The sequence below is a fragment of the Mus musculus genome, chromosome 1 (assembly GCF_000001635.26).
Source record: "Mus musculus strain C57BL/6J chromosome 1, GRCm38.p6 C57BL/6J".
NCBI lineage: Eukaryota > Metazoa > Chordata > Mammalia > Rodentia > Muridae > Mus > Mus musculus.
In genome coordinates this window covers 152,835,832-152,858,332 of record NC_000067.6, presented here as the reverse complement: position 1 = coordinate 152,858,332, position 22,501 = coordinate 152,835,832, and the positions used below count along the sequence as shown (strand labels likewise).

Below are 22,501 nucleotides of genomic sequence, written 5' to 3'. Positions count from 1 at the left end.
AAATACAGTTATAAAACTGTCCAAAACAGCAACACAAAACTTGGACAGTAAAAGCATAAATTAGCCAAATATAGTCAATGTAAAATAATTACAGATAACTGCTGAGTTGATCATTTACAATAGAAATAGTTTGCTGCAAAATAATTTTTACTGAGCTTTTGTTCTTCCCAGTGGCCTATTTAAACTTAGGCCATATACATAGGGTTGGGTGTAAAAGGAACCACCATCATTTGAGTGCCCTCAATTACTTAGCCTAGAAAAGAATATTAGAATCTGAATAGAGTTGTTGGATTTAAAGTATAATCAGTATAAATCATTAGCTTATTTAGAAGGCTAGATGCTTTATAAATATAAAAGCAGAAAATAGAAATCTCAGAATACAGTGAAGGTGATGGATATGTTTGGTATGGAAAGCAGTGTAGTCAACTGGTGTGGAACTGCAAGAACTATCTCTTCTGGCTTTTGTTTGGGGGGGATTGTAATGGTTTTTGAGTTGTGTGTGTGTGTGTGTGTATTGTCTTACTTACTCTTTTAGCTCTTGCTGACCTCAAAATTGCCCACATCATTATAATCATGGCAAACCTGGCTACATCTGATATATTATCAATTTTTACCAAAAGACTAATGACACTTGATTCTGCTATCCTCTAAACTGCTTCCTGGGGAGATATGGAGGAGGGCTGGCTACAACTAAAAGTATCCATCCTAGTAGCTGTCAACTTTTTAGGAATTTAGGTTTGGAAATTATTCCATGTGGGAGTAATCAAATCCCATCACAGATGTTAAAGCAGAAGTATGATCACATAGAGACAACCAGCTCTGAGAATGTAGAGTTCCATTATGATGGTGATGTCATACACTGCTGCCCAGGTTACCATGTGCACAGTTGCTGTGCAAATGAAGCTTAGTAAAAATCATATGTGGAATTTCCTATGAAGATTTCAGCATGATCATTAAAGGTGCTTATTAGACATCCTAATGGCAACTTCAGCATGTCATTTGTCCCTGTATTCCCACGTATGTGGTTCTGCATGGTTTATAAAGGGTTTAGGACAACTCTAAGTCATGCTTCATGTATCAAGGGTTCAAAATAATACTTGAATCTTTTTGTTTGGAATTTTTTCACAACATACATCTGCTTTCAATCATTTGTCCTTTTTTAACATTTTATTCAGTATATATCTTCTAAATGTCTATATGTATAGCCCAAATACTTCTTGGGCCATATTAAAAATTATGCTGTTTCTGGGGCTGGAGAGATTGCTCAGCTCCTCTTCCAGAAAACCCAGTTCCATTTCCAATACCCACATGGGAGCTTGTACCTACCCATAACTCCAGTTCCAGGGAATCAAGCACCGTCTTTTGGCCTCTGTAAGTACCAAGCAAGCATATGGTACACAGACAACATACTCAGGCAAAATTGCTATACTTATAAAAAATAAAAGTAGATAAATCTTTATTTAATACATGGACAGTTTCTTAAAGCAAAAATGCTCGAGCAATAGTTTAAACAACCGAGGAGTGCCTGAATGGATCCTTTCTAGTGTAGTTCTTTCGTAGACATTAGAGCTGTATAAAATACTAAAGAGTGGGACAGTTTAGTCATCCCGTAATGCTATTACAACACTCTGTGATTCTGGGTGTAGATGTTTAGTAATTCTTGTATCTAAGATGGATCCTGCTCTTGATAATATATACAGTATCTTTGTCTTCCATTACAGAGACTGCTGTTCCAAAAGGCTTTCAACTCTCAACAGTTAGTTCATGTCACTGTCATTAACCTGTTTCAACTTCATCATCTTCGTGACTTTAGCAATGAAACAGAGCAACACAGTTACAGCCAAGATGAACAGCTGTGTTGGACACAGTTGCTGGCCCTCTTTAGTGAGTATTAAATCATTCAGCTTTGAAAGGTGCAGTCAGTCTACATGTGTTTTTTATATCTATGTAGCCAGATGCAAAGATACATAAAATGAGCCCTCTATTTCTTAATACTGGGTCAGAGAGACTTATACATCAAAGCCTGTCCTTGTGTCTGCTTTATACCACTCTATATAACATGTTAACATAAAAAGTGTTTTTCTCTTTGTATTTTTTTGATAGTCTTACCATGTATTCCCAGGCTGACCTTGAACTTCATGATCCTCATGTTCCATCCTCTTGGAATTATAGCCATGGGTTGCCATGCCCAGCTAAAAATACCTATTTAGAAGGAAACTAAGATACGTGAATGTTTAATACAGCAGAAAGCCCATAGTAATATTTTAAACTGGTTTGTGGTTTGAAATGCCTTATACATTCTGAATCTTTCTCTCCATCCCATCCCCAAGTGTCTTTTCTCGGCATCCTGTGCAAATGTCCTCTCCAGAATGATTCTCAGGAGTCCAACAATGCCTACCCCCTTCCTGCAGTCAAGGTCTCCATGGACTGGCTAAGACTCCGACCTAGAGTCTTTCAAGAAGCAGTGGTGGATGAAAGACAGTAGTAAGTGTTACAAAATTTTATGGTGGTTGGGTGGTTTGTCTGATACTTAGAGACACAGGAAAACTGCCTGTTAAAAGAATAGTGAAGAATTGACTGTTTTCTGCATATTCTGTGAAAATTGAAATGAAAGCATCTATGCATACTTTATTTTGAATTCTTTGTTAGGCCCATGATCTTGGATAGAAATTTGTGGCTCCTATATTCCCCTGTTCCCAGTTGCCATATCATGAAGAGACAGATTTCAAAATGAACTTAACATTAAAAATCAAGTTTGTCAGCCAGGCATGGTGGCACACGCCTTTAATCCCAGCACTCAGGAGGCAGAGGCAGGTGGATTTCTGAGTTCCAGGCCAGCTTGGTCTACAGAGTGAGTTCCAGGACAGCCAGACAGAGAAACTCTGTCTCGAACCCCCCCCCCCCCCCAAATCAAGCCTTATCTGTGCCACCCTATTCTGTTTTGTTTAAATGAGAAACTTCCATTTTCTATACACAAATTGATTCTACCTTGTAACTATATTTTTTATTTTATTTACCTATAGATGACTGAAAATAATTCTTAATTTCCTTAAGACAGTAGAACATTTCTTAAGACCCTTTGATTTTAGTGATGAATGGCATTTTCAATGTACTTTTGGTTGTAGAAATAATGTCTCCAAAAGACTGCAGTAGCAGAGTTCCTCCCCTGCATATCTTAGTAGTTGTTTTAACTCGGAAGTTTCTGCTGTGACCTGGGTTGTACACACCAACAAGGGACTATCTAATTAATAAGTAATGGGACCTCATTAGAATTCTCCTCTTCCCCAAACACAAGTCCCTTCATTTTTAACATTACCATGAATGTGATTTAGGATATAGTGTAGCATATAGGATAGTATCTGTCTTCTTTAAATATTAATGTGGGCAGTGCTAGGACAGGGTTTTAGGTACTGCTTTTTTTGTATAAATTTTTGCTTATGTGTACTCTAAAAGTCAGACTTGTGTTTTATTTAATAATTTGTCAGGACTCTAAACTAAGGACTCTGTTCTCTGCGGGCTCACCGAGGTTTCGTGCTTTGGTTGCACGTGTAGTGGACAAGGAGATTGTGGCCATGTGCATTTGGACCCTTAAAAAGTCACTGTAATTCACTCTGAATAGAGATTTGAATTTAGTGTGGCTATTCTTTGTCACTAGCTGAAGAACATTTCCACTGTTCTGGACATGTATATATCAATATCGTTGACAAATTATTTTACACCCATTAAACGAGACTTGGGGAACAGTATGCAGTAGTGCATCTCTCACACGTGTTTTCGCCTATGTAGTTTTGAAAGTGTCTGTTGATTTACATAGCCTTGAAGATGGCTGAGGAGTGGGGTGATGAGTAAAGAGTGGAGTCCTTGGAGATGCCGTTTTTGTCATTTATTAGTATTCTAAGTTTTCTTGTATAAGAATAAAATCTGATTTTTTTTTTTTTTTTTTAATTTACAGCATTTGGCCCTGGCTAATTTCTCTTCTAAATAGTTTCCATCCCCGTGAAGATGATCTCTCAAATACTAATGGTAAGAGGTGCCTAAATTGTGTATTGTCTCTCTGCTTCTTCATCAGTAATGGGAGGTTGAAAGCCAGGGAGATTGGGTTTTTGGTGAGGCTTTTTGTTTTCCTTTTAAGAGAGGCTCTGACTTCTGGTACTGATGAAGTGACTAGATGTGGGTAATTCTCCTGAAGTACCCCTGATACTCATTAGAGTAGATATTCATGACCCTTACATTCTATCCATTTTCTTCCCTGTCTCTTCATCATTTCTATCTGTTTGGGATGTTTGTTTGGTTTTAGGTTTATATATTTTGCATGTGTGAGTTTTGCCTGTGTGTACACATCCACACTGGTGTCCACAGTGACAGAACAGAGGCTTGGATTGCTTGGAACTAGAGTTATAGACAGTTGGGAGGGGGTGCCAGAAACCAAATTCAGGCTCAGCAAGTACTCTTATCTGCTGAGCTGTTTTAAGGAAACAGTTACCTACATATCTCACAGAATTTAGCACATACGGCATAGAAGATAGAAATTGCCAATGGATCTCCCATAGTATTATAGATTATATTGTCCACATGATAGTGCATGATCTTAGGACATCCTCCTGTGTTAAAACATAAGAGTCATTTACTACTTGAAACATGCTTTTAAATTTAACAGTGTAATGTTAACATTTTCATTTGCTGCTAACTAGTTTTTACTGACTTCATAATATTTTACTTCCTATATGTGTCATTGTCTATTATCCTGTGACATTTTCCTTATCAAGGGCCTGAGAAGATAGCTCAGTCAGTAAAATGCTTCACTTCTCAACCATGAGTACCTAAATTCAGTACCTAGAAAATCCATGAAAATAATGTCCTTCAAACCTGCAATCCCTGTACTTGCAAGCCAGAACCAAGAGGAGCTTTCTCTTGCCCACCAATTAGCCTAATCGGATAGTTCCAGGCCAGTAAGAGACCTTCTTTCAAAGGAGGTGGACTGCATTGCTGAGATGACACCCGAGGCTGTCCTGGCACACAGACAGACGTGTGCACGTTTGCACTGATGGTCTAAACTGTCTTCATAGCAGCATGGAGCTTCTCCCTTTGCCATTACTAGTAATTTACAAAGTCACTGGGTCTTTAGGATTTAGAACATTTGAGATAATACCCAAGCTTATTTCTCACTGATATTAGTGTTGTCATTGGGTAGCTTAAAGGTCGCATGTAACCTAAATATTGGGCTTGCTAGATTTGATATTAAAGCTCTGGATTCTTTTGATTGGTTTGTTTGGGTTTTTTTCTTTAGATTTTTCATGACAGGGTAACAGGGTTTCTTTATGTAGATCTAGCTGTCCTGAAACTTCTTCTGTAAACCAGGCTGGCCTTGAACTCAGGGATCCACCTGCCCCTGCCTCCTGTGTGCTGGGATTAAAGGTATTGCCATGCCTAACTAAATTTGTAAATTCTTGAGAGCAGATGAGGAACTTCTTTCTGCCCAGCAACTTGAGTGTTTTGTGTTTTATGTTAGGGAGATCTATTGAATGATTTATCTTTATAAGGTGATGACACTGGGGAGCAAAAAATGGACATGACACATTCTTCCCATACCTTTTTTATTCACTTTTTTCATATCTACAAAATAATAAGATTTTAATTAAAATGTTTACAATTTCTGGCATCTTCCTTTCTTCAGCCACACCACTTCCAGAGGAGTTTGAATTACAAGGATTCTTGGCTTTAAGACCTTCTTTCAGGTAAGGAGCTTTGAAGAGTTTCCAGTGTTAAAATTTGTAGGAATCTGGCCTACCTGTAGAAGAGCCTTTGATTTGTCCCAACTGTGTCATCTTTCTTTAACAGTTGTTTGTTTGTTTGTTTGTTTATTGGTCTGGGGGTCATGTGTGGGATGTGGGCATAGTTTGCATGTGAGGGTTCAGTGAGAGACCCTGTCTCAAGGGAATAAGGCTAAGAGCAATAAAAATAACCACAGTTCACTCCATGTAAGTATGTGCATGTTTTCTTTTATCTTACACATACCAGTTTTACAAGAAATTTAAAAAAAATAAAAGAAAATTCAGTGGCAAGGAGACAAAGGGACCCCCTTCTTCAGCCCTCCTGCACGCTACCCCCACCCCCATGGTCTCTTCCTGCCCTCTTGGTTTACCTTCTATCTTGTTCTCCCCTCTTACTACTCTGCTTTACAGTGTATCTCCCACTGGGTTTAATTTGTTGTTGTTGTTATCTCCCACTGGGTTTAGTTTGTTGTTTGTTTGTTTGTTTGTTTCGGTTTTTTGTTTTCTGTTTCTTCCCAAATAGCTATCTTGCTTTAGCCTACTAACATGGCAAGTGTGGTTTGTTTTGTTGTTGTTGTTGTTATTAGTTTTTGTTTTGTCTTTTTTTTTATTCTATAAAATATGATTCACAGTCAGTCTCCTTCCATCTTTCTCTGTTGCTGTGTATTTCTCCATACCACAGTTTTTCTTAAGAGCAGTGTGGACTGCCCTTACTGATTTCAGGTTTACTTATTTCTCAGCCTGCTACTACTAAAACTGTCCTTGTCATCTTAGTTACCAAATTTTAATGGCTTTATTCTTTAAAAAGCTATGGATTTTTTTTTGTTGTTGTTGTGTTGTTGTTAGCTACTTTAAGCTGCTACACAAATAATCTGTGAAGCAAACGTCTGAAAACTTAAAGACAAAAACAGTTCAGTCACTAATACTGTTTGACATCTTTGTACAGTTTATCATTCCTGCTTTATTAATTTTTAAGCAGTTTTTAAATAATTTGCCTTTTTTAATTCTTGTAGCATAGGGTCTGTTGATACACTTACTCACCAATCCAGAAATTAGAAAAGCCTTTTTTCCCTCATCAAGGGTTATAATCTTATTACCAAAATGTCTCTAATAGTCAGCACTGTCAAGTGACTTCTGACAGTATCTCATGACAAAATCAAAAACTCAAGTTCTACAGTTATTCTGGGATCTCCTTTATGTCCAAGTTTGAAACCGGTCCACTTCGTGCTGCACTAGAACATCACCATCAGCTCCTCAGCCTTTTCTTTACTGTCTTGGTCAGTAGTTGTTCTGCCTGATACGCTCCAGCTCAGGTGTCACTCAGAAACCTTCCCATAGTTTTGGGGAAGGAATTAAATTCTTTCACTTTGCTTTTTTATTCTTTATGTGGTTTTATTATAAGGTTTACCAGGTTTAATTTTAATTACTTTTTTCCTGAAGATGCTTACTGTTTTTCACTTATCTTTGTGTTTTTCAGCCTAACTTGTTTAATGGCATTTTAGTTTGGAGATAGGCATGATTTCATTATGAAAAGCCTGGAGTGTCCTGCCTCCAACTCTGAAATGCCAGAATTACAGGCATGCACCATCACCCCTGACTCTTTTCAAATTAATGACAGGAGATCTCAGGAGCCCTTTCCACATTGGTTTACACTCTGTCCATATGCTTTATGACAATTGCACACTTTTCTGATTTAGCAAACAAAAAGTACAGTGATAGTTTTTGTAATAGGTACCCCAGGAGCTAGAGAGATGGCTAAGAGCACTTTTCCCTCTTGCAAAGGACCTAGGTTTGATTCCCAGGACCCATGTGGCAACGCAAAAGCACCTGAAACTCCAGTCCAAGGGAATCCAAGGCTCTCGTCTGGTCTCATGAGTATCAGACATACATGTAGTGCAAATACATACATATAGCACAACATTTTAAACACATAAAAAATAAATTAAGAAATGTGCATCAGAGAGAGACCCTTAGCACTATGTTGTTGTTCTCTGAGACAAAGTTTCTTTATATACCCTTGGCTGCCCTAGAACTACTTGGGAGACCAGACTGGCCTCAAATTCACAGATACCCACCTGCCTCTGCCTCCCAAGTGCTGGTATTAAAGGCATGCATTAAAGGTATACAGCCTGTGTATAGTGATTATTTTTTTAATTAATTTATTTATAAATTTAAATAATTATATATATTTATATAATTATTAATTAATTATTTTTTAATTAATCAAAGTATTTAGAAAAGGGGTATTTGGGTTTCATAGCACTTTTTCCTGGCATTGACAAAGACATGGATTCCATCTTAGGACCCCAAACAAACAGAATCTTCAATAATAAAACCTATGGATTATTTTACTTCGTACCTAGAAAGTAAAAATATTAAAATTAGTATGATGAACCTTGATTTTATTTCCTGCTTTGTTTCTTATATTTGGAATATAAATTCAAGCAAATACAGTTATTACATGTAGTCTATAGCCTGTGTGGGAAATATCTTAAGGTATTTACATTTGGTTTCCTGGAAATTTTCTTCAGTATTTAATCTTCTATAATATGCTGTGTCATTTTTAGGAACTTGGATTTTTCCAAAGGCCATCAGGGTATTACAGGAGACAAAGAGGGTCAACAACGACGAATACGACAGCAGCGTTTGATCTCCATAGGGAAATGGATTGCTGATAACCAGCCACGGTATGCCCATGGCCTGCTCCTGCATTCCTTTCAATCCCTTTATTGTCACGCACGTGTGTACTAATGGTATAAAACTATGATGAACTAAGACAGTATTGGTAGCATATCTTGTTAGGAGCCAAGTGGTCATAAGTGTACTTAGTCTCTCTTCTCTCTGTTATCTATTATAAGAAGAATTAAACTTGCCTTTCTTATTTATCATGAACTGCTCCGGTTTGTAAGCATCTGTACTATTTGAATTGGATTGAACATTGTTGTTCTAGTGGGTGATTTGTTTGGCACAGATGTGCCAGTTATTTTCGCTCAGGACAGCAAGGCCATGCTTCCAGCACTAGTTAAAGACAAAGCAACAAGGTCACTAGAACACAAGCTTTGGAGTCAGTTAGGGTCGTGATCAGTTTCTGGCTCTGATCTTTTCTGTGAACCTGGCATCTTCCTGATGGGACATACCCTGTTCAGAGTCAGATACTGTTATTTCTTAATGTTTGTTTTTAAACTCCTGCCATGCTCTGTGCACTTTTGAATACTTGCATGCATAAATAAACTTATACCATTTCTGGGCTTCACTTCATCTATAAGATAAGTATATATACCTCCCTTATAGGCTATGTCAAGGACTTAGACTAGTGTCTTAAATCATGCTCAGTAAGAGTAGCCACGGTTATTAGAAGGGGAAAAACAGGGACTGAATGTGATGTGCTGATGTGAAATATAGTCACAAGAGTCTCAGTAACTGAGTAATACTGTTTTGTTTTGTTTTGGTATAAAAATAGTTATTGAAGCTACACACAACTGAGTTACTTATTTTTGTAGTTTATGGTTTTTTTTTTATATATGAATTTATTCTTGCTTTTTTAGGCTGATTCAGTGTGAAAATGAGGTAGGGAAATTGTTATTTATCACAGAAATCCCAGAATTAATACTAGAAGACCCCAGTGAAGCCAAAGAGAACCTCATCCTACAAGAAACATCTGTGGTAGAGTCACTGGCTACGGATGGGAGCCCAGGACTGAAATCAGTGCTGTCTACAGGCCGAAATCCAAGCAACAGCTGTGACTCAGGAGAGAAACCAGTGGTCACCTTTAAAGAGAACATTAAGCCACGAGAAGTGAACCAAGGAAGAAGCTTTCCTCCCAAAGAGGTGAGAAGGGACTGTAGCAAAGGCGTAACTGTAACTCAGGAGGACGGACAGAAGGACAGCAGCAAGAGGAGAGCTGAGACCAAGAGATGCACCTTAGGAAAGTTGCAGGAAACAGGAAAGCAGAGTGTGGCAGTGCAGGTAAGCTGTATTTGAACTATAAAGCAGGGAGAGAAGGCTCACAAACAAACGGCAAGGTTTCTCGTGTCGTTCATAAAGACCAGTACATTAGCCGTTCCGCAGTCTAAGTGCGTTCTTTTACCTCCTAGGAAGGTATGTATAGACAGAGCTGTGGTAGATGGCGACTTTATCAATTGAAGGAGGTCCTGTGTCAGTGAAGTTCTCTTTAAGTGCTCTGTACAGAGTTGTATTTTCCTTTGGAAAGTATAACTACCAATTAATATTACAGAGGAGTTTTGGGGTTTCAGAGCATCTAGTAGAATTAAAAGTATATCAAAGCTTTCTGTTGTTTTATCTCCTACCCCCTGGAGAGTTCTGCAGGCTGGGTATTATAATAAAATACACCTTTAAACTCAGCACTCAAGAAGCAGAGGCATGTGGGTCTTTGAAGTAAGAGACCAAGTCTGGTCTACACTGTAAGTTCCAAGCTAGCAAGGGCTACATAGTGACCCTATCTCAAAAACAAACAAGGTTCACTGTACAAAGTAAAACTTAACTTTTGTTTTTTGGGGTTTTGTTTTTTGTTTTTTATTTTTGTTTTTGTTTTGAGAAAAATGAAACACCTTTTCTTGACATTGTACCTGTTTGAGCCAGCAGTGTTATACAGTAGTAGTATCCTGGTTCAAAGATTGGTAAAACAACTCAAATCTTGTTTGAGAAAACCACTTCCCAGCTTTTGTAACCCCTTTTTATACCTTTCCAAAAGGGATACTGTTAATTTCTTATAATACAAAAGGATCCTGACTTTTATTAATACCATTAATGTTTTGATGACTCTGTAAGAAGCTGTATGATTTGTTGGTTCGTTTTGACAAATGAAGGTGTTTGCCTTGGGGGCCTCTACTGCAGCAGGCTGCTTATCAGCAAGACCATCATTTCCTTGCCTGATAGAATCGGGGGCAGGATGGCAACGAAGTGTGTGGTTCCCGTCATTTTAATGTGTTTGTTCTGCCAGTGCCCTCCTGTGTGCATGAAGGTGAGAGCACAGCCTTAAGTGTCACCCTTCCCTTTGACACAGGGCCCCTCATTGGCTTAGAGTGCAGCATTAAGCTAGACTCTAGTCATTGACCCTTCTTCCTGACTCCTCCTTGTCACTTACTGGGACCGTAAGTGCTGCAGCTGGTACTTTTGTGTGGATTTGGAGAATGAATTCTCATTTTCATGTCCACAGGCATTTTACTAACTGAGCCATCCTCTAAACTACACACACACATACAGGAAATGGCCTGAAGAGAAGAGGGTATGAAGAAAACAAAAAACACAAAACCCCACCACATTCACTAGACCTGTGTTTGAGGACTAAGCCCAAGCATCTTCTGCATGTCCTCTGCAGTGGCCTCCCAGTGAGACCCATGCTGCTAACACAAGGCTCCTTTTCTCCTCAGTCCTTCTCAACCTACTGGTAGATACTAAAGTAAATCTGGCATACAGGGATGCAGTGCATTCCTGTAATCCCAGCACTCAGAAGACAGGCAGGAGGATTGCTACACATTTGCGGCCCCCTGGGACTACATAGCAGTTTCTAAACTAGCCAAGACTACGTAGCAGAACCTTGCCTTGGCAATACAACACAACAGTTTGCAGACATAGGATTATCATGCTCTTTTTCTGAAACTATTTTCTTGCCTTTGGCTCAACCTTTAGGACTGCCCATGGCATCTCCTTATTAACTTGATATTTAGAACTTTGGGCCTGTTTGTTGCTGCTGGAAGTATTTTTGTATTTGTTTAAAGAGCCTTAAGATGTGCTACCTAGGGGCTGGCGAGATGGCTCAGTAGTTAAGAGCGCCGACTGCTCTTCTGAAGGTCCCGAGTTCAAATCCCAGCAACTACATGGTGGCTCACAACCATCCATAACAAAATCTGATGCCCTCTTCTGGAGTGTCTGAAGACAGCTACAGTGTACTTACATATAATAAATAAATAAATCTTTAAAAAAAAAAGTGCTACCTAGTTAAAAGTAAACCGGGAGCCATGGTATGTCACCTGTGAGATAAGTTTTCATTAAATCACAATTCAGCATGAAGAGCCCTAGCTGAAGGTTGTAGGCATGCCTGTGGGTATGAGCTACCTCACTTGTAAACAAATGATTTCTATGTTCCTTTTCCTTATTTTTCTGTGATAAGAGAGCAAAATAATTGTATTAGTAAATGAAAGCCCTTGTTTCTTTTTAATTTTCTTATATTAATATAGATGGACATCGTAAAATTTTAATATTTTTCTTAAAGTAGGTGCTTCTTTCTAATACATGGGCACCAGGTTTTTATGGTTAGTTTTGGTTCTGTTGATTATAGGTAAAATCCCAGACAGAACTAAGAAAGACTCCAGTGTCTGAAGCCAGGAAAACGCCTGTCACTCAAACTCCAAGTCAAACGAGTAATTCTCAGTTCATCCCCATCCATCACCCTGGAGCCTTCCCTCCTCTTCCCAGCCGACCAGGTAAATACACATTCTTCTGTCTGAGGCCTTGGTGCAGGGCTTTCTGTTCACTCACTGGGTACTTTGTAACCTTGGGGCAGTGTTCCTAAGCTGAACTATAAAGCCTCCCTAATGGTTAAGGGGCTCTGGTTGCGTCATTTCTCTGTAGTTAACACACTAGTGCTACTCAGTTACTATGAAGATTCCTCCATGCTGTCATTAAAACATGAAAGTATCTTTGGGGGGCGGGGGGGGGGGGTGGCGATGTTGAGACAGGGTTTCTCTGTATAGTCCTGGCTGTCCTGGAACTCAATCTGCAGACCAGGCTGGCCTCGAACTCAGAAATCTGCCTGCCTCTGCCTCCCAAGTTCTGGGATTAAAGGTGTGCGCCACCACGCCCAGCTGTATTTCTTAATGTCATGTTAAAGACCTGCATGGTTCATTGTTACTTTTTATAATATGTAAAAACACCCTCTTCTCAAATTGTACACCTTTCTTTTGTCAAGTTTCTTTAGAACTAAAGCTGTGTTCTTCTGTTTTAAAGGATTCCCGCCCCCAACATATGTTATCCCCCCTCCTGTGGCATTTTCTATGGGCTCAGGTTACACCTTCCCAGCTGGTGTTTCTGTCCCAGGAACCTTTCTTCAGTCTACAGCTCACTCTCCAGCAGGAAACCAGGTGCAAGCTGGGAAACAGTCCCACATTCCTTACAGCCAGCAACGGCCCTCTGGACCAGGGCCAATGAACCAGGGACCTCAACAGTCACAGCCACCTTCCCAGCCACCCCTTACATCTTTACCAGCTCAGCCAACAGCACAGTCTACAAGCCAATTGCAGGTTCAAGCTCTAGCTCAGCAACAGCAATCCCCTACAAAAGTCATACCAGCTTTGGGGAAAAGCCCGCCTCACCACTCTGGATTCCAGCAGGTAGGCAACAGTTACGTGTACTGTCAGCTTAGAATGGCAAGAAATGCTGAGGTAATTCCATGTTTGACCATTCAATAAATACTATTTACGTTTGTGTTGCTAGGAAGGTTAAATGTTTGACCTCTTGCTTTATTTGTGAAGGGTAATAATGTTAGAACCTTTGTTTATGCTTAATTGCTAGCTCTATTAAAAGGTTTTCTGCAAATCTTAATATGTGTACATCTATAGGTATGTAGGTAAGTGTATGTGCACGTGTGTTTTGTGCTTTAATGTTGAAGCTGAAGGACAACTATAGTGTCATCCTTAAAAATGCCTCCACCTCCTTTCAGACAGAGTCTCATTGGCTGTAGCTCACCAGTTAGACTAGACTGCTGACCCTGGAGCCTCCTGTCTCCACTAGGTTTATAAGCATGTGTCATCATGACTAGCACTTTTGCATGGGTTCTGGGGACAGAACTCAGTTGCTTTATCATTCTTTTCACCCCTGCACCATAAGAATTCTTACCTGAACATAGACATTAGAATAGAAGTAGATTTGTACTCTTAAGGTTTAAGGTGAATGTGATACCAGTCTTAAATGTCATACTCTTGTTGTACTTGGAACAGAAGAGGGAACACATCCTATCTTATGTACACATTCATTAAACTTCTTAAATAATTGAATTGAAAAAAGATGGGAGTTCAAAGTCCTTGTCTTCTCAAAATTCTCTGAATACGTATGGAAGCTACATTTTTGCCTAGAGTATTAACTGTCAATGAGATTGCAGTTTATCTTCATCTGGTTGACAGGCGCCTCTTTTTTTAGTATCAACAGGCAGATGCCTCCAAACAGCTGTGGAATCCCCCTCAGGTTCAAAGCCCACTAGGGAAAATTATGCCTGTGAAACAGTCCTACTACCTTCAGACCCAAGACCCTATAAAACTGTTTGAGCCGTCATTGCAACCTCCTGTAATACAGCAGCAGCCTCTAGAGAAAAAAATGAAGCCTTTCCCCATGGAGCCATATAACCATAATCCCTCAGAAGTCAAGGTCCCAGAGTTCTACTGGGATTCTTCCTACAGCATGGCCGATAACAGAGCAGTAATGGCTCAGCAACCAAATATGGACCGCAGGAGCAAACGGTCACCTGGAGTCTTCCGTCCAGAACAGGATCCTGTGCCCAGGATGCCATTTGAGGTATGTGTCCTTTCCCATCACTAGGTTCTGTGGAAATCATCATCAGTCTATGGTTGCATACCTTAAGGATATCTCAGATACACACAGCCTTTTAAGTTGATACATAAAACAGGGATACATGTTTATGAGACGTAAACATTATAAAGACGTGACCTCTTCAAACCCATGTGTTTGGAGAAGAGTTCATAACTGAACTGTATTACTGAGCTGTACTGGCCTGGCAGAAAAATTACCTAATGGCATTGTGATAGAGAATTCTGAGAAGAGCTCCTTAGTTGGGTGTCATCTAAATTTAAAAATAGGTCTCGTGGGTATTTAAATTACGTGAAACAAAGTCAGTTATCTTCTTGCTTGTTGCTCAAGAGAAACAGGTGCATAAGGTTGGAAGCACTGTTGTCTGTGTTAATTACTCACTAGCTGCATTCACGCCTGTGTCCTGCTCTGTTGGTAGTCTTACTCTTCTGTGTCTCTGTCTTCCTTCACTTTTGGCCATGCCACCTTTCATTTGTATTTCAGCCTTTTCCTCTGTGTGCTACATCAGTTATGTCTCTACCCTTCCTTGCCTTTAGTCATGTTATCTGACTAACCAATCACGCTGCTATTCTTATGTGCTTTTGTCCCTAATTGCATCTCACAGTGATCCTTTCTGTCACTAGGACCCCAAGAGCTCCCCTCTGCTTCCTCCGGACCTGTTAAAGAGTCTGGCTGCCTTGGAGGAAGAGGAAGAGCTGATCTTTTCTAACCCTCCTGATCTTTACCCAGCTCTGCTGGGTCCTCTCGCCTCTCTTCCTGGACGAAGCCTCTTTGTATGTATTTGACATAATTCTGCTTCTTGCTCTAACCACACAGCTTCTTTTCTGAGGTTTTTATAATACTTGTATAGGTGAGCTCTTCTTTCTGGGGCTTTCCTCTGTATAGAAATATAAAGTATGTTTCTGTATTGCTTAAAATTAATCTGATAATGTAGTAGAGCACAGCCAATTAGTACTGGCTCTAGTACCCTCAAATTAGAGAGTCATAGCCTGGGTACACATCAGTCAGAATGTCTCAGACTGGTCTGCCCGCACTCTAGGTGATGCTGGCACATTAACCCCCTCTTCAGGCAGTACACACCTAGCCTCAAGTATCAGGTATTGTATAGTATATTTAATTCTCAAATGTATATAAAATATTAAAGGAAGCACATCATGAATGTTTGAATTGATTAATTGAATTGATTGGTTCACTGGACCCTAAAAGAGCCCTGGTCTAAATTCAGAATTGGAATTATAAAACAAAATGGATAAAAATGGAGAAACTGTTCGGAAAAGGGTTTAAGATTTTAAATGAATGGCTATGAATGTAAATAATCAGGATAATATAGAATAAGATGGAATGATTGACTACTGAGTCTTGTAGACCACAGGCTGCAGAATGTTATTCTGTATGCTCGTTGGTATTTATATCATTTTAACTGAGGGTTTGGAATATAAACCTAATGAAACCTCTCCCACTCCACACACACACACATCTTAAAGCAACTTAAAAAGATTTTTGAGTTTTTATTTCTAGCTTTTTCTTTCCTGTAAATATAGAGCAATAATCCATTAACCATAGAGTCAGAAAAAATAGCTGCCACTCCTAGTACTTGAGTTTGCCTGGGCGAGTTAGCAGTAAAGGCTTCCTGCCCTGAGGGAAGAAGCCTAGGAGCCATGCAGCTCAGCTGGGGCGGTTGCTGCTGCAGATGTGCCTTTGTGTCCACTCACTCTTCTGCTCCTGTCTATTTGCATGGAACTGGCCATGATAGAAAAAATGGGACCTTTTCACGTGTTTTGTTTGTTTGTTTGTTTTTTGCTTGCTTGCTTTAAAAATTTTTTTAAATATCCTTTCCTGTACTTAACATAGTTTATAATGTAATGTATTTGAAAATGCTTTCCGTGTAGTGGGTGTTCAGCAAATTATTAAACTGTTATCTATTAACAGCAAGCATTATATCCAGCTTTCTCTCCCCTGCCCCCACCCCCAGTAACTTTTTTAAGACAATTAAATAGAAAATCAACTTAGTATATCATGAAGGCAGCTGCTTTAGAAAACATAAAAACAAAACCAGCTATCAAAATGGATTTGAAAGGCTTTTTAAAGTCAATAATGTTTTAACATTTTAGAGAGTAAAACCTGCTAGGATAATTTGTCCTTAGGGAATTCCTGAGGGTCATATCCAAAAACCAATCCTGGTTCCTGTCAGCATCTCTGCACCAGACCAGATAAACCCAGAAAAGAAGGTCTGATTCACCTGTGACAAGTGGCACTTAGTTGGAGTCATTGTATTATCACAGTGAACACTCTACTAACCTTTCCTAAGTCCTCTACCATGGGACAGGTAGACACATGTTTAAGTGTTAGTTTTTAACTTGAAAGTAGAAGAAATAACCTTTTTTTTCCTCCCTCTACCTGGGACTGCAGAAATCCTTATTGGAGAAGCCTTCTGAGCTCATGTCACATTCATCTTCTTTCCTGTCCCTCACGGGGTTCTCTGTCAATCAGGTAAGCAAACTTTAGAATTTTGTTTTATGTGTATTGTAGACTGGTTTGTCTCTGATGGGGGTAGACTAGTAACCTGTATATCACAAGCTTGAGCCTTTTAAATTTCTCATCGATACTCAATTTCTTAGAGCTTGGTTGACTTTTTTTTTTTTAATGGCCTCAGATAGATAGTTTACATAGAGCAAAATACAAAGTGAAAGAAAGACATGAAAGTGAAAGAAGTTAAAGTCTTGGAGTTTGTCTTACTGAGAACCTTATAGGTCTGCTGAGTCATCCATGAACATGACTTTCTTAAATCTCTTTCTGTGTTGTTAACTTAATCTTTCAGGAAAGATATCCAAACAGCAGTATGTTCAATGAAGTGTATGGAAAAAACCTGACAACCAGCTCCAAGGCAGAACTGAACCCCTCAGTCGCCTCCCAGGAAACATCACTGTACTCCCTTTTTGAAGGGACCCCATGGTCTCCATCACTTCCTGCCAGTTCAGGTATCAACTCTAATACTTAGATTATAAACCTTGCCTTTCCTGTACATCCATATTGACTAAACATTAGTCAGATTCTATAATTAGAAAGTTTTTTATATTATCATATATTATTTCTCTTTTGGAATGTTTTGGGCACTGTTTATATGTTTGCTCGTGTGCCACATGTGTGCAGTGCCCGCTGGGGCCAGAAAGAGGGTGTTGGATCCCCTGGAATTGGAGTTAGAGATGGTTTTGAGTTGCCATGGGGGTCCTGGGAGTCAATCCTAGGTCCTGTGGAAGAGCACCCAATACTCGTAACTGCAAAGTCATCTCTCCAGACTCCTTTTATTTCAGCTTTATAAAGTCTTAATTTATAATGATTCTTAGGATCCAAGGTACAGTCAGTCAGGCACAACAGTGATCAGACAGACTGCTTCATGGTCTTTATTTGGCCTTTTCTCCAAAACCTTCTTATAGTGCTTTCATTCAAATTTTGACTACCACATCTGAAGAAAATGTTAGTTCTTGGTTTGGTGTGGGAAACCCCTATTTATGTTCATAATTATTCAACAGATCATTCGACACCAGCCAGCCAGTCTCCTCATTCCTCTAACCCAAGCAGCCTGCCCAGTTCTCCTCCAACGCATAACCATAATTCTGCTCCATTCTCTAATTTTGGACCCATTGGGACTCCAGATAACAGGGATAGGCGGCCTGCAGATAGGTGGAAAACTGATAAACCAGGTGAGATCCACATTTCTTTATCTACAAGGCAAAGGGGGGTGGCTTGCTCTGATTTTTGCCTGAAGTTTGATATTTGCCACTTACAAAACATTTTGTATTCTTACCTATTGTTATCTCTTAGCCATGGGTGGTTTTGGTGTTGATTATCTCTCAGCAACGTCATCATCTGAGAGCAGTTGGCATCAGGCTAGCACTCCGAGTGGCACCTGGACAGGCCACGGCCCCTCCATGGAGGATTCCTCTGCTGTCCTCATGGAAAGCCTAAAGGTGAGTGCTCACGTGGCTCCTGCTGCAGCAGTGTCTCTGCTTTTATCCCGGATTGAGAGGCGTCTTGAGTGTGTTGTCAGGGCATCCAAAATGCTAGAGCATTTAGTTTCATCCTAATGTTAAATCCTGTTAAGTTTGAGTTTAGCCTTATTTGACTTATTAAATGAGTATGTAAGCTGGGCGTGGTGGCGCAGGCCTTTAATCTCAGCACTTGGAAGGCAGAGGCAGGCGGATTTCTCAGTTCGAGGCCAGCCTGGTCTACAATGTTTTGTTTGCTGGAAACCTTATATTAAACTTACTGTCATGCCATATGAACTTGACTTAAAACATAGTTGATTTGACTTAAAACATAGTTTGGGCTGGACATGTTGGTGCATGTAATTCCAAAAGAGTGGTCGGAGTAGGAGGAATAACCTTGGCTTGGGGTTTAAAAAGTTGTATTCCACTGTTCATAGTGTCAAAATTATCTTAGTTAGGAACTGTCTAGTCTTGAGAGTTCCATGACTTTTAATAGAGCTGAGTTGATTGGCATTTAGAGTGGATTTAAAGGACAAATTTGTCTTTATGGGTGGCTGAGATTTAAAACAAATCCCTGTCAGACAGCCAAAGCATTTGCCTTCTGCTGACAAGTTTTGGGGCTGTTTTTCAGTCTATCTGGTCCAGTTCCATGATGCATCCTGGGCCCTCCGCTCTGGAGCAGTTGTTAATGCAGCAGAAGCAGAAACAGCAGCGGGGACAAGGTGCCATGAACCCTCCACACTGAGGCCACAGGAGCAACCCAGGGAATGAAGGCTCCATAAACCATGGCATGTTGGGTTTGCAGGACTGACCCACACAGTCTCTGCAGGTGGCAGCTCTCTTGTCTGTTTCTTGCTGTCGAGAGGGTGTAAGTGTTCCACCAGCCCGCTGAGTGTGCACGAAATGTTCGCAGTGCAACAAAAAGAAAAAACCATCAGGAACTCTCGTTCCCCCGGGGCTTTCCGGAGGGAGAGAGGAGCTGCTGTTTGTCCCACTCGGTTACTGATAGCACGCCTCTCACCTTCTCCACCGCGCATGTCCCCAACACGTGGGAAGTGGAAGCTGAGAAGGGAAGGCAGATGGGAGAAACCAATAGGAACTTCTCAGTCCTTTTTTCCTCTTTGGGGAATAAAATAGGAATCCATTATGAGTGCTTTGCTGACTGAGAATGTAGTTGAAATTATTCTTAAACATCTTTTATTATTACTCTCAGTAGCAAAATATCACACTGAATTCTTCCATACACAGGCGTATTTCTAGTCAGTGTGGAGCAAAGACAGTCCCGTTTGCTGCTCCTGTGAGAGGTCAGTGGTGACAGGACAGGGAACTGACCTCTTAAGCCAGTGGGAGTGTTTCATAGGGAGGGTACAAGGCCTCTTAGAAGGTTCTGGGAGAGGCCTTCCTCCAGCCTGGAAACTCCAGCAGGAAATGCCCTTCACTCTGTAGGTGCTCGAGCCCCAATAGAGGATGCAGTGTGGGTAGTGCTGCTGGCCTAGACCAGCAGATGGCTGCTGTACGATTTCAAATTCATGTGGTGGATTCCTACACTTTACAGTAGCGTAGCAAGCAGTCTCAGAAGGCAGGCTAGTTCATTCACGGCCTGGAACCCATTTTAATAGGTGGATGCTTTCAGTGTGGTTCTTTTTGTTGAGTTGGTTTTTGTGTCCCCATCCTGCTTCCCAGCCTCTTGCATCAGTCTCCACCCTTTAGCCATATGCTGTACCGTAGTCATTGTTTTCTTCCTACCGTGTACAACATCTCACCACGAAACAGCAGCATGGGGCCAGCACTTGGGGCCCAAAAGCCTGAAGTCTGAAGAGGAAGGAAGCGGCAGTGCAAGCGTCACTGCAGAGGAGCCGGGCTATGCCCAGTCACAGCTCCTGGCCTTCACCTCGAGGATGAAGTTGAAGGCCACAGAGACAGATGCACACTGTGCACAGAAGAAAACACAGCAGATGCCACTTTGGAGAGGGCAAGAGAAAGGAATAAACTCTATTTGATAATTTATATTAGGAGGAAAGAGGACTGAAGATGTTCTGTGTAGGAACAGAAGAACGGACAGCATTTCTGTTAGTCATTTCCTGGAAAAGTAATATTTTAATGGGAAATTATGGAAACAATCTAAATGTCCAATTGCTGTGCTAGGGTAGGGATTATTTTCTGGGAGGTGTGTGTGTGTGTGCGCGCGTGTGTGTCCCACACATGGCTTTCTACTCTCCCAGAGGGCAAGGGCTAAGTGTGGGAAATAGTGTGGAGCTTAGCTGAAGGACAGCTGTAGAGCAAAGCACATCCAGGAGCCCCAGGTGTCACTGGGGTCTGGGCAGCCCCGAAATGAGATGGGGTAAGGTATTGCTCATTGCTCTTCAGAAAGAGTGCTTGAAGCCCCAGGCTTACTCTATTGCTCTTTTAGTTTGACATGGTATTTGGATTTTTTTTCTTTTTTCTTTTTTTTTTTGTTTTTTTGTTTTTTTGTTTTGTTTTTTGGGTTTTGGTTTTTGTTTTGTTTTGTTTTTGAAAGGTCTGAAAGTGAAACCCTTCACTAAATGGCAAAAGAAACTGTCTGTGCTGCTCCAGTCCCTCCCTGTGTCCATCTTTGTCCTCTCCCTGTCCCTTCCCTGCTACCTTCACCCAGTTTGTGTATGTAAGCTCTGCATTCAGACAGCTGCAGCATTCCGAGGTTGGAAATGTCACTGATTCTTGCACCTTAGACCAGCCAACAGGTTTACCAGTTCCCTCCCTGCAGTACCCACTTCCCAGCTATAGCCCCAGTCTGCATGAGAATTTGGTGTTTGGAATGTTTATGACTCTCTCGGCGGGGTTCCTCGCCTTGCCATCCTCACTGTGGGGTAATGAAGAAGGGGAGGAGAATCTTCATCAACTGGTTTTGTGTAATAAACTTTCGTGTTTTGTTTTGATTTGATTTGATTTGGGGTTGTTTTTCCCCCCTGTCTGTCTGTCTGTGCAAGATCTGCAGCTGCTGAAATCAGCTTTGCCTTTAATTAAACCGTGTTCTCTCCAAGCAGATCGGTGTGTAGAGGATTTATTCTACCTTAAAGGATATAGCAGTAAAAATACAGCTTAGAACTTCAACTGCTCACTTGTCAGCAAGAAACAAAAATGGCCACAACTGGGTAGGCTTGGGGATGGGTTTTGCTTTTCTTAGCATCCAGTGACTTGTTCTAGAAATGCTAGCTTAAAATGTCTGCCATAGCTGGACAGTGGTGGCGCATGCCTTTAATCCCAGCACTTGGGAGGCAGAGGCATCCTCTGGCCTATAAAAGCCATTGAATCTGATGAAAGCCAACAGTGATGGCTGTGATCTGGGGGGTGGTTGATTTCTCTTCCTGTTTGTCCATCTGAGGGACAGAAAGGGCTGTCATTCTAAGAGTTCCATTCTCCTTGGGACTGGATGGTGTGCTTCATGGGAACCTGATTCAATCTGCCTTTTCTTTAATGCAGCTTAAGTTTTTTAATGAGTTGTCTGTGTGTACCTTCAGGATTACATATAAATTTGCTTTAAGCTTCTGGAACCCAAGCAATTAATAAAGGAAGAACCCTTTATTAATTATTTTTCCACTGAACTGTTGGACTTGGACACTGGGTGTCCTGTTTTCCCAGCAGAAAGGTGTGCCCATTGGTGTGCAGCTCTGGGAATTCTTAAGTACATTCACGTAGCCAGCACACACACAAACCTTCATTTCCTTTGCAGAAAATTTGTCTCCCCCTCCTCCATCTGTAAGAAAATCTTCTGAGTTGTCATATTGCTGTGTGACAGGTTCAATTTTAATAGGGAAATGGTAAGTTAGGCCACATTTCCAAACTGGTGTGTCTGTATAGCGCACAGCAGAGATGGGTAAGTCTTGCAAGGGGAAAAACAACACTTTGCTTCAGCTTTGTAGATCCTAGACTTCTCTGGGAATGCCTTCCAAATTCTTGGCTGCACATCCTTCAACAAAAGCCTTCGGGAAAATGCCAACTTTCCCTTTACACTCCCCTTCCAGCCATTCTTCATTCACTGATAAAAAGCAAAATATACACTGATTACTAAAAACGGGAAAGATTGTACCATCGTGAGTGGTCCATTGACCCTATTAGTCATCCCCTGTTCCCATTTATGGTAGCAAAATAACTGGAAAGTAATTTGAATATTAGACTTACCATCTAACGGGGTTCTGTTGTGGATGC

At 40.6% G+C, this 22,501-nt stretch overlaps 2 protein-coding genes across 13 annotated transcripts in view; one reads left to right on the top strand and one right to left on the bottom strand.

The window, feature by feature from the left end:
- Smg7 (Smg-7 homolog, nonsense mediated mRNA decay factor (C. elegans)) overlaps positions 1–21,338 on the top strand; it is a 66,136-nt gene extending 44,798 nt beyond the window's left edge. For 3 of the 11 annotated variants that reach the window (XM_006529451.4, XM_006529450.4, XM_030253296.1), the window contains 15 exons: positions 1,722–1,884; positions 2,331–2,484; positions 3,953–4,023; positions 5,675–5,735; positions 8,339–8,458; positions 9,317–9,737; positions 12,070–12,214; positions 12,738–13,120; positions 13,926–14,297; positions 14,954–15,103; positions 16,740–16,820; positions 17,149–17,308; positions 17,861–18,031; positions 18,153–18,298; positions 18,948–21,338. In XM_006529451.4, coding sequence (XP_006529514.1) covers positions 1,722–1,884; positions 2,331–2,484; positions 3,953–4,023; positions 5,675–5,735; positions 8,339–8,458; positions 9,317–9,737; positions 12,070–12,214; positions 12,738–13,120; positions 13,926–14,297; positions 14,954–15,103; positions 16,740–16,820; positions 17,149–17,308; positions 17,861–18,031; positions 18,153–18,298; positions 18,948–19,061 — 2,712 coding nt within the window. In that variant the 3' untranslated portion in view covers positions 19,062–21,338. Of the gene's footprint in view, positions 1–880; positions 960–1,721; positions 1,885–2,330; positions 2,485–3,952; positions 4,024–5,674; positions 5,736–8,338; positions 8,459–9,316; positions 9,738–12,069; positions 12,215–12,737; positions 13,121–13,925; positions 14,298–14,953; positions 15,104–16,739; positions 16,821–17,148; positions 17,309–17,860; positions 18,032–18,152; positions 18,299–18,947 lie in introns of those variants that run through there. The other 8 variants (NM_001160256.1, NM_001359257.1, NM_001160257.2 and 5 more) reach the window with 4 other exon arrangements.
- Positions 21,339–21,342: 4 nt separating this feature from the next.
- Ncf2 (neutrophil cytosolic factor 2) overlaps positions 21,343–22,501 on the bottom strand; it is a 36,838-nt gene continuing 35,679 nt past the window's right edge. Inside the window, exon 16 of one of the 2 annotated variants that reach the window (NM_010877.5) lies at positions 21,343–22,331. In NM_010877.5, the coding sequence (NP_035007.1) occupies positions 22,219–22,331 (113 nt within the window). In that variant the 3' untranslated portion in view covers positions 21,343–22,218. The remainder of the gene's footprint in view (positions 22,332–22,501) is intronic. The other variant, XM_006529236.4, reaches the window with a different exon arrangement.